Source organism: Diabrotica undecimpunctata, chromosome 1, assembly GCF_040954645.1.
Source record: "Diabrotica undecimpunctata isolate CICGRU chromosome 1, icDiaUnde3, whole genome shotgun sequence".
Lineage (NCBI taxonomy): Eukaryota > Metazoa > Arthropoda > Insecta > Coleoptera > Chrysomelidae > Diabrotica > Diabrotica undecimpunctata.
Genome location: NC_092803.1, coordinates 40016602 through 40029396, shown reverse-complemented (window position 1 = coordinate 40029396; position 12795 = coordinate 40016602). Strand labels below are relative to the sequence as shown.

General features: G+C 31.0%; 1 protein-coding gene across 1 annotated transcript in view; it reads right to left on the bottom strand.

The window, feature by feature from the left end:
• LOC140448349 (juvenile hormone esterase-like) overlaps positions 1-12410 on the bottom strand; it is a 34684-nt gene extending 22274 nt beyond the window's left edge. The window contains exons 1-2 of the mRNA XM_072541439.1: positions 12147-12410; positions 7984-8127 (exon numbers count right to left, since the gene is read on the bottom strand). Of these exons, the coding sequence (XP_072397540.1) occupies positions 7984-8127; positions 12147-12278 (276 nt within the window). The 5' untranslated portion in view covers positions 12279-12410. The remainder of the gene's footprint in view (positions 1-7983; positions 8128-12146) is intronic.
• Positions 12411-12795: the final 385 nt, after the last annotated feature.

Sequence of the window (12795 nt, the reverse complement as noted above, 5' to 3'; positions counted from 1 at the left end):
CCCTTTCTGAATTCATTGTGAATTCGAATTGTAGTCTTCAGTATAATTTTGAAATATTGTAAACATTTCGTTTAATTAGTTAAACAAAATGGCCCAACAAAATGGAACGGTCCATTTACTCGACACTAGGAGAGTCCCTTGCAACATGTTAAAATTTCATTTTGTGAATAACATATATGATCTTTGAATGTATATTTGAATACTTGCAATTATTGTAGTGAAAAAATTGGATTTGGTATTAGATTAGATTTACTTACAATATTGTAAAAAATATATTGATAAATTTACATAGATAGGATAAAAAAATATATAAGTAAAATTTGTATGAAAAGAAATTATTCTAACTTTATTTATATCAAATTATTAAAGAAGAGTACATTAATCATAAATATTTCTGTTTTGCATTCAAACTTACCTTAAATATTACTAAAAAATTTGTTTTTAACAAATTAGGTGGTTTATTTGACAATTTATTTATTGAAATAATGTATATTCGTAATGTACGCAAAAAGTACCTAAAAGTTAAAAAAGAAACGTTGACATACATAAAAAAGGACCAGAGATACAGTTAACAGCGCCTTCCCCTCCCCTAAACTCCAGCGAATTTCTAAGCCGGCCGATTTTAAAGAACACATTTTGAAGCTTTGTGGACGATTCCATTAAAGGGCAATATTTTTAAAATTAGGTACATTAACACCATAAAGTATGTGCTTTGTAATAACGCTTATAAGATTTCTTAATTGTTATAAACAAAGCCGCTATGAATTAAATGAAAAAAGAGGCTAACTTTGTCGCAAATTATTTTAGGACAAATTTTTTTTCTTTTAAATTTGTAAAAAAATTCAGACTTTTTAAAAAATAGTATTCTTACTGGCAATGGTTAAAAAGGTATTCTAATTGTTTATTAGACTGCAGTTAAGCCAGTGTCCAATTCATTGGAAATATGCTCATATTATAATAATTGAAAAGCCAGGTAAATTGCCTACAGAACCTTTTTCCTATCGTCCGATAAGCTTGTTACTCTTGTAGATATTCGAAAGACTCCTGTTAAATAGAATAAGCGAAACTGTAGCACTCGAGAACATAATACCCAGAAAACCTCGAAGGACCAGCGACCAAGAGGTAAATTACGGATTAGCAATCATGTAGTGAGTAGTAAAATTAAAAATAGAATAATTAAAATAAGAATTAAGTTAGAAATATTTTTATTATATTATTTACAGAAATAAATAGAAGTAGCGGAACAACGCCAACAAATCACCCCTTTATAATAATAAAACATAAATGTTCATATAAAATGTTCTTAAAGCGCACAACTGTTTATATTAATTGTTCTTAAAGCTAAATATATGCGATTTATACAACAAGAAAGTTTATTGCTTGTTGTATATCCGACAACCTTGTAATTTGTCGGACCGGTATTTATAAAATGTTGGCACAAAACTGTAGATTCTGCTCTGTATAAAATAATAATTTTAGGTATTTACATATTCGATGCGCAGACACTGAATTTAATATAGTTAATTATTTAATAAAATAAGTTACACTTGAAAACTGCTTCTATTTAAGAAGCGTATGAAGAACTAATACTTGCTTCTATTTGAGAAGCTGAAAAAGTAAGTTTGACTTGCGTGCTTCTATTTGAGAAGGCAAAGACGAAGTGGCGTTAAGGGTAGTTGGGTTTGAAGATTTTGAATCTAAAATACTGACAGGCGCAGCTGATACGAAACAGCACGAAGAAGGAATGCCGTGCTGATCGCATCAGCACGACATTCGCATTAGAATAATAAACAAACCATTGTAGAAAATATAATTAATTTTCTACACAATCCTTTTTGCGTCGAGTTTATAATAAACACATTTTTAAAGTTTGTTTATATATCACAGATGCATATTTCCTCGGTATTCTTTGATCGTAAGGCCGCCTAATAATGCGCGTTAAATAAATATTCCCGTTTATATGTTGTGTTTATACCAAGTTGGGCGAATGAATTTTAAAGATAATTACATGACTCTCGCTGAGGCCGCTGTCAGGGCTAGTTGGTTTCAGTATTAGTCCAAATTGTTCTTCAAATTTGTAAGGTTTTGTGTTTTTGTCTTCTATTATGGGAAAATGTGTACTGTAGTAGCAGTGTTAAGTTTTATGTGAAGTTAAAATAAGGTTTGGAAGAATCTTTAAACAGTTAAGACGCTGTGAGTGTCGGCGTCAACAACCGGCAAATGTGTTAAAAAAAGTGATTTATACTCAATGTAATGTATCAGTTCTAATAAGAGTAATCACTGTTTTTGTTTTATATGGTCTCTTTCCAACAGATTTGAAAGGTACCCACATGTGTTCCAGTTTTTTAAGAAGCCGAGTCTAAAATTTGCGTCCCAGTGAACAACTTTCACCCTCAATGTGTTTGTCCTAAGAAGCCGTTTTAGAATATTTCCGCAGTTTAGAGATAAATTTGTTCGTGTGGCAGAGAGTGTAAGTCCAGTTTCTAACCCCAGAAATTTTAAAGAAATTTTAGTGAAATCCAGGTAACTCTTTTGTGTTGATTTTAAAAGGAAAAATAAACATTTTCTAATAATAACTGCTTTCATAACAGTTTAAGAAATTGTAATAATTAAAATTGTAGATCTTAGGGTGTGGTTTAGCTGTCGTATTAATTGTTCTCAATTTTAAAATTTAATATTGACATCTGACAGCTAGCTATAATTTTTTGACACATACATAATCATAACAGATCTTGTTTTTGGTTTGTTTTTTTTTTAAAGGTTAATCTTTATATATAGTCCCATTTAAAAAGATATTTTTCATTTGTAATAATTTATTTCTGCTACAAATTATCGCCCAGTAAGAATTGTAAGTTCTTGTAGTATCTCCAACTTCTAGAGTTTGTAAACGGATAGGACATAGTAAGTTTGTTTTTGATATTTTGTATTTTATTGTTATTATTTATATTTGTAACTGTTTGTGGTGAGACAACAATAAATATGTATTAAATTTTTTCCCTAAACCATTTTGTTTATTTTTCTTAACTAACTCTCTAACCCTTTTTTTGTGTTTTTAGGGGGGAAGAAACCTTTCCTTTTATCCAGGAGGAATATTCTTTAAAGCGGCGTCCATATTAAATAGCTCGAGAACCTTCTTGTATTTTGTTTTGTTCCAGGAGATTTATGTAAGTACTCTTTTGCTTTACTTTTTTGTAGTTGCCCCAATCCAAGCCCCCTTGCCTTTCACTTATCCACAACCCAGCTCTCAAATAAACCCTGAGTAGCCGTTCGCCAAAGTTTCGGTTTATTTTGTTGGCCCTATCTCTAGCCCCGTAATTTCTGTCCCCAATTTTTAATCCCCCATAGTAATACTTCATGAGGTAGGTAAAATTATCGTTAAAAATTCTATGTGTAACTCAGTATTTCTCGATATTCAGCAGGCTTTTAATAACGACTGGCTCAACGGTTTGCCATATATTTATATTATATAAAATCTTTACTATACTTGAGAATCAAATTTGTAGGCAGTAAATTCTCCGAACTGTGAATGCGATAAACCAACAACATCGTTGCCAGTTTGTAATGATAGATATTCTAGCAATTTATCATTTAATCATTGACATGCAGCAAAATTATCATATTAATGATCGTTTTGTATTTGTTAAGGTATATAATAAAATGTATTTAGTAACATCAATATTTATGTATAATATTATATTTATATACAATATTTATATATAGAAAACATCTAAAGTACCATAATATTCTTTGTAAAAGTCATACATGACAACATCGCATTCTAGGACCGGTAGAAAGGAATAGTAGATCAACGTTGTCATAATATAGAGAGAGAGATAAATTGCTCATTGACTTCCTAGCTTAGCATTCAGTAGCGTATCGTTCACACTGTTGCAGTGACTTTTAAAAATTAATCTTAATATAATATGATATGAGACTTATATTTAACTTTGAAGTGTATACTTCTTATCACAAAAAAACACTTACTTTCAAATTCCATAATTTTGTACAAAACATACGAGACAAAGAAACTTTCTATGACATTTAATGACAAACTATAATTTTTTTTAATGACATTTTTTGTTTGTTACAAAAATTAATTATCAAAAAGGCAGGTAGAGAGCTGCTATAACCCTGCTGTTATTTTAATAAAAGGTTTCTTTTCATTGGAATTACATATTTTAAATATACTAATTTACATAATTATGAAAATCCAATTCTGAACTTGCCGATTACATGAAGTGAACTTTTACTTTTAGTGAACATATAAACACTCACACATATATATTATAATTAAATAAAATAAATCGAATCGAATATACCTAATATATAGAAGAAGTATTTATTTTTTTTTAAGCAAAGTATATTGGTACAAAATGTATTTTAGTTTGAAAACTAGGTTAACAAAACAAACTTACTTACATACGAAAGTAATCTTAATAAAATGGTTCGACCTCCACAGGAAGTTAAAATATTAATCATCGTATGAAGACGACTCGTCGGCTGATGAAGAGCTATCGCGATCACTATTATTTACATTGATAATTAATGGTTCAACCGAAATGTCCACTCTTGTGTCAAGTCCCACATTCTATCTTCTTGTTTTATAGTGTGTCTTATACAATTTTTCCAAGAGTCAGGTGTGACATTTTGTATGGCAGTAGCTAACAAGCACTTCACTTCCTCCATTTTAAAACTTAAGTTTTCCCTTGCCACTTGGTTTTTTATTTGAGCCCATATAAGCTCGATAGGGTTCAGCTCACAATGATAAGGAGGGAGGCGATGTACAATTATGTTGTTTGCACGAGCCATTTCATCGACTGCATTTCTTGAAAACGGGTATAATATGTATCCTCGCGAGGTTTAATAATTGTACTTTCAACATGTTGTCATCGAATGGTATATTTTTTTGAGAGAGCCAGTTGATTATTTCACCTTTTCGCCAGGAAGTCGTTGGTGATGGCTCCAACCGTCGACTGTGGTGTATTGTCCATAACAACGACAGAATTTGCTTCAAGGCTTGGTAGAATATTTGAAAACCAACCTTCGAATCTTTGAGCGTCCATTTCCTTATGGTAATCGTTGGTTTTCTTGGATTCGAATAGTAACAAGCCGTTGTCCAAAAAACCCGAATCGCTGCCTATATGTGTTATTATCAGCCTCCGTCCTTTACCCACTGGTATTTTTAATCCTAATGAAAGCTCTTCAATGAAGGCTTGTCGACGACTTCTAATTTCCAAATCTTGCCACACCTTTGAGACAGTATGACCTTGATTTAGCCAAGTTTCATCTAAATAGTATACTTTTCGTCCTTCACGACGATACTCTCGGATTTTTTGTAAGTAATTTCTCCGCCACAAAACAATTTCATCTTTTTCTAAAAGAACACTATTCCTGCTTCTTTTTATATATTTAATGTTCATTTGTTCTAATGTTCGCAATAGAACACGTCGTGATATTTTGGGTATTGAATTATCGGAATTTATTTCATCTTCAACTTTCTTTAAGGTTGGAATTTCGTTCCGAAAAAAGAAAGCATGGAATTTCCTCCGAATAGCATATTTGGTATTATCTTCAAGCTGAATGCGTTTTCTACCTCTGGTTTCAATGGTTTCAACAGGTCCATCATTCAATTGGCCTTCACTTTGTTTAAAATTGTTTACAATTCTGTATACACTTCTCGTCGAAACTTTAGTCAAATCACTACACAGGGTAACTACATCGTTGACCGACATACTTTTATTCCTTTCACGGAGTCCACAATACACATTGAATATAATAGTTTTCTCCCATCAAAAAATTTGGACGTCGTTTACTTTTACTGCTTTTACTTTCCATATTACTCACAACAGTAAAATAAGTGTTCACTGCTTAGATAATCTAATCGATATGTGAGTCATGTCCGACGGTGGGGCCACAATGAGTAGAATACCATTTTGCTGACGTCACGAATAGAATCGACGGTTGCTGGGCAACTTGACGTCAGCAAAATAGTATTCTACTCATCGTCATCACACGACTGTTTACTTAGATAGCAAAACATCTGAATACCTGAGTAGCCGACTTTCACCGACTATCGCGGTGTTAGGGAGGTGTAACTATTACCTTCTAAACTAAAATTATTATTTATTGTAATTAATTCAAATTTATAAAACAATAATAAAAAGTAATGGGTTGTACAGCGATGTAGTATATCTTTTCTAAGTAAAAATATTAAGAGAATAAAAGTTTTGATTCTAAAAGTATGTCGAGTGGGAGATAAAAAAAAATTAACGTATTAAACGAGCACTGAAAGATGTATGTGGCGTCCTTCATCATTTTTAGTGGCGAATTTTGATTTCTCGTCCCAAAAAAACTCCAGCTTACCAAATTTCGTATTGTTATCCCATGCCTATCACGAAATATTTAAAAATAAAAGTTTAACTTTAACCCCCTTTATTTTGGTTATTATCAACTTTCGTACTAAAGTAAGTTAGTTTAAATCGGCCTATTTTAATCTCAGGAATCTAAGATTAAGTTATGGCCATTCGTTACCAAGCACCATGTATATTATATTAATATATATAATAACCCAAATGTCAACAATAATCATATTAACATTAACATAATTATAAATAGGTACATATTTATTTAATACAAGTAGCTTTGTCGTAACTTCTTATGATATTTTTCGTACGCCATTGGAAGACCTACAATAGCAATGAACCATCACTATTACTTCCAAGAATTTACTGCCTAGATTTCTGGATTCTGACTATACCTAGCGATATGTACCTTACCTTAAGGTCCTATATTAACGAACGTTCGTTTTAAGTAAAAATTAATAATGATTTCTTAACCTATCACTCAATCCAATCAGGAGTTTCTCAGGGAAGTGTCCTCGGTCCCTTCCTGTACCAAATCTTTAGTGCTGACATATCTATTACAGAAGACATCACAGTGGCGATTTTTGCCGATGATACAGCCGTTTTAGTTTCAAACAAAGACCCAGACATAGCACATAGCCTTTCAAATAAAATGAAAAATAAAAGTCAATAACGAAAAATCAACCCAAATCACATTTAGAACAAGAAGACGCACTTAGTCCACAAAGTTAGTCTAAACAATGCCCTCATTCCTGCCAGAGACGTTGTGAAATATCTTGGGTTGCATTTGGACCGAAAGCTGACCTGGAAGCAACACATTAAAGCCAAAAAAAACTTAGCTTAATATAAAATTAAAACAAATGAATTGGTTACTTGGCAGAAAGTCACAACTGTCATTGGAGAACAAATGACTGCATTTCAAAGTCAAATACTAAAACGTAAAATATGTCATATCACTTCACGCCAACAAGGCCAAAATTCGAAATTCCATGCACCACAGCCAAATTATCAGTCAATTATATCAGCCACCAATGGAGGAACGAAGACTGAAGAGGACTTGGCCAGAAGACCTGGTTACGTAGATGAAAATAAAAACCTATCGCTAGACAGTACCCAAATCAAGTAAATATCGCCATCACATTTTTGAATTACTTGTGTACTGTTTATGAGTAGATTGTAAATATGCATTTAAAAAATTAAAAAATATATTGACGGATGCAATAGAGAAAAAAAAACATACTTACTATATTACGGGTACTTAAAAAAGATGGATACAAACACATTGTTAAAGATGATGTGAAAATAAAAAATAACTGAAAAAATTAAATAGTGAAAGACCTATAAGATAGGCAGCAAATAAACACAGACTTATATGAGATTAAGAAGTAGACAAACGCCAAAGCCGAAGCTGTAACAAAACCGCTCATATATACAAATCATCTTTCAGCTATTAGTATAAAAACGACAAACGTGAGTACTTACTTTCCTTGTAAATACATGAAGAGATAAACAATCTTCTTGTCCAGAGTGTGTGTTCAAAAGAATGCTCTTCAATAAATAATAAATTGCATACAAATTATCTTTTAGCTAACAGTATAAAAAGAACAAAAAAGAGTCTTACTTTCTTTGTAAATACATGAAGAGACAAACAATCTTCCTGTCCAACATACGCGTTCGGGTTGAAAAGAATATTTTTCTGGAATGCAATTTTATCTTCTGTGATAACTTGTTTTACTCCTTCCCATGGTTCAACTGGCAAAGGTGCCTAAAAATCAATAAAAAAATGCAAGGAATTAAATAAAAATACCACCAAGAAGTCTTAATCTTGATCGGCACTGCTAAATATATTGTGCCCTCATAAATTTTTGTAATAATTTATATAAAAATCATAAAGAAACTAATAAAGTTAGAGTAAAAAAATTACTTCTATTACTTTCATTTGGGTTACTTTTAGTTAGAAAAACATTTCGGTCTTCGTTAAATGTCCAGATTGCTCTTACTCTCTACTCGCTCTTACTAATGATAATACAGTGTATATGTTACCGGCCAAACTCAATTTCAGGACAAGCCTAGGACAAAGAACTATTTTCGCCTAGGCTAAAATAGTTCCTTTTATATGCGATAGGATGAATTGGTGTAGCCTAGTCCAAACTAATTAATCCTAAGCCAAATTCAGTTTAGGCTAGGCCAAACTAGTTAATACTGATATAAATACGAACACTCTAGGATAAACTAGTACGATGTTGTCTAAACCATTCTAACCGTGTCGAAAGTGTCTAAAGTTGGCATGTCGAAAGCGAACATGTCACTTTGCATGTAGTTGCCAACCGTGCGTAAAGTGTTTAACAAGTAATTACAAAGTTTTCTTTTTTTCAATATGGTTGAACCTACGTCAAGTCGACCAGCAGATTAAAAAAAATGGAGGGAAGTTTTTGACAAAAATTTTACTAAGTGAAAATAAAAAGTCTTTTTATTATAATGTATTATAATCAGACTAATATTTGGATCTCGTTAAATAAGTTAAAGCGTCAGAAAAATCTGGAAAAAAAAGATACCATGTCAACAATGAAGATTGAAATGATTTGCTGTGCCAAAAATCGGGGATGTAAAAAAACTGATTGCACGGAGTGGAGATAATATAAAATACTATATTCCTTCCGATGAACTTTATGATGTGATTAACGCAGCTCATGTGGCTGTGGACTATGGTGGTTGTGACAGGATATTAGCCTAAACATTAGAAAAATATGTCAATATTACAGAAGAAATGATAAGCCTGTATTTATTAAGGTGTTGTGTCTATAGAAAACCAAGAATCAAAGGGGATTAGCTTGATATTGAAGTAGACAGCATCAAACATAAGCCAGAAGCGCTACTATCTGACTTGACAATGGCAAGTGCGACCTTGCCGAAACGTCGTCAAAATAATAGTTTTTCTCTAAACCAAAATTATTATATATATATATATATATATATATATATATATATATATATATATATATATATATATATATATATATATATATTATATAGTTTCAGATAAAACTATCCACCTTTTAATAATTTTTAGAAAAAACGCAAAACACGTAACTTAATAATTAAAGGGGGAGATATTATGTCATATGTAAGCTTGCTGGGAAAGGCACCCTCTCACCCTCGATATTAACCCTTTATTTTTTTTAAATTACTTCCCCCTTTTTTTATTTTATATTTAGATTTTCCTTTTTGTGTTGATTTCAAAAATGTGTAACACATGATGCTTAAAGTAATTAATTTATGAGAAAAATAAATACAAAAACAAGAAAATTGGATTGAAAAAAAATATACAGTACAATCTATTTTAAAATGTATCTCTGACATTGCTTAATACGTCTACATTTAATTGTCTACTTTTATCCTCTATTATATGTCATAAATCATCCAGAGATTCTGGTTCAGTAATATAAATTTTTGTTTTTAAATACCCCCATAAGCAAAAGTCTAGGATTATTAAATCCGATTACCTAGATGGCCATTTCATAATCTATCCTCTTTTACCTATCCAACGAGCGGGAAAATTTCGTTTAAAAATTGTCGCAATGGTAGAGCAAAGTGTGGAGGACCTTCGTTATGTAGAAATACAACCAAATCTTTGGAGTAAAAGTTTACTCAAGATACGATGCATCCTTTAAGTTTCCAGTAATAAAGAAGGGTCCGATAATGTGGTCACCTAGGATACCACACCATATGTTTACCCTTCGAGGATACTGTGTGTGACGTTCACGTACAATAGGTGGATCACTCTCGGTCCAGTATCGGCAATTATGTCTCTTCACCAAGTCATGATTATACAGAAGGATCCTGAAGATACCATGGACAGACAAAGTCACCAATGAAAAAGTACCGCGGAGGATAAACACAACTGCGGATTTAGTCAACATCGTGAATTGCCGTAAGTTGCAGTACTTGGGACTTATAATGAGAAATCAAGGCAGATACGAGCTACTTAAATGCATTTTGCAAGGTAAAATTGAAGGAAAAAGGACCCCAGGACGAAAAAGAATATCCTGGCTTGCTAACCTGAGAGCATGGTATAGAAAGACCTCAACACAGCTATTTCGTATAGCAACCAACAAAGTCATCATAGCCAGAATGATCGCCAACGTTCCCAACGGACAGACACCGTAAGAAGAAGACCAAGTCATTTAATGAAAATCCGAAAAGCAAATATTGCTTAAGAGCGTAGGCGCAAAATTTCGGGCCACTCGGATTTTTCGAATCCTGAGAAAACTAATAAATATTTTTGAAAAATTTAAACGCAGAATGAAAGGTTGCATTATTACCGAGGGCCGAAAGTCCCTTAGAATAAACAAGAAGTTTTTTTTAATGAGATATTTGAAATTAAAAATCACACTAAATTTTCTTTTCTTTTTCACCCCTGTAATTTATTAAAATAAACGTTATAGAAGTTTTCAGGGACTTTCGGCCCTCAGTAATAATGTAATCTTTTATTCTGCGTTTAAATTTTTTCAAAACTACCGATTAGTTTTCTCAGGATTCGAAAAAAATTAATGCATTCAAAAAGCATTGGCCCGAAATTTTGCGCATACGCTCTTAACAACTGCGGATTGTTAATGATGCATTATGAAACTTAAAATTATGGAGGATTTGGAAGGCTGTAGTAGGTGAAACACCCATCGCTCTGCTTATTGTTGACAATGACTGTGATTGCTAAACCTCTAAGTTAACTTTCTCTAAAATGTCTACTTGGATTGCTTCGTTACTGGAGTAACGAGCCCTGTCGGTTATGTTTCATATCAATTAATATTTTTGTAGTATAAACCTAAAATTTCGATTCTTTATTATGTATATATATATATATATATATATATATATATATATATATATATATTACATATATTTATATTATATATATTATATATATATATATATATTATATATATATATATATATATATATATATATATATATTTATATATATATATATATATATATATATATATATTATATATATATATATATATATATATATATATATATATTCTAAGTTCTTGTATGAGAGGTTCAGGAGCCTGCTCATTACGGATTTCATTATAATTTATTATTATTAATTAGTTATAATTATAATAATAATAATATATATTTATTTATATATATTATTATTATATATAAATGAATGTATTATTTATTTATTTATAATATATATATATATATATATATATATATATATATATATATATATATATATATTATTATTAATATTTTTTATTTTTTTTATGTTTTGTTTAATAAAAAGTTAAGCCCACATTTTACAACTCATGCTTACTAAAATTACCATTTGTAGTAACATTTTGGAGCGATTGGTGCAAAAAACTGCGATTATATGCTTCACACAACAGATACCTACTATGACAATTTCAATTCAGTTTAATAGTTATGTAGTGCAAAGGCTCCCTCGGAAAGTTTTGAGTAATATAGATATAGATTATCTTAAGGTAAAGTTAAATATTATAAATAACTACGTAAATGCAACATAGCGCACTTATAGAAACAACTGTGCCAAACATGTTTCCCTGTTAAATATATGAAATATATTCTCAATAAGCCAAAACAGTTTTACCGGTTTGATATCAGTTTTAATTATTGTTAAACAATTTTCTCAATGACAAAGCGCGGAAATGGTTTAAAGCGTCTATGTAAGAAAGAAAGAACGAAAAATGCTGCAGCAATAAAAATGTTTGGACTTACGTACTTACGTCGTAAGCAAAAAAATATATAAATTACCTTAAATCTTAACTCGCCTATGGGCGCTTTTCCGTATGGAATACATAAAAACGAATGAAACTTTTCTCCATTAAGGTCTGTTCTAGTGCCCCCAGAAATTTTTCCCTCCGCTAGTTGTACCACAAGAGCCATGTTTTAGATTTATTGTAACAATATATTATGTAAATTCAGTCAGATCACTAGCGATGCAACCTTTTTAACTATCAAGTAAATGATATAAGTAGCTCAATTTATAAATTCTTATGTACCAAAAACCCTAACCAATTTTAAATTAAAATTACATACGATTATAGAAAGGATGATAAGAAGATATGTGCAAATAACATATCAATAGGCAATATTTACATTAAAGAAATTATAGGGATACAAATAAATGATAAAATATTATTAGTTATGTTTAAAATAAACACAGCTCAGGGTCAAGCATGTTTTACAAGCAATTTATAGTTTATTTACAATTTAGGTCGTTGATAAAAATATATTTATAGTTCGAGTGCACGTCGACAAAAAAGTTTACTATAGATACTCTCTCCAAACTTTGAAAATCGCTTCATTGGGCCGGATCTAACATGATTTCCTTCTGCGTCTTTTTTTTGGTTCTAAAGCGTTTTTCCTCGAATTGTCCTAAAACATATCGATTTTACGACAT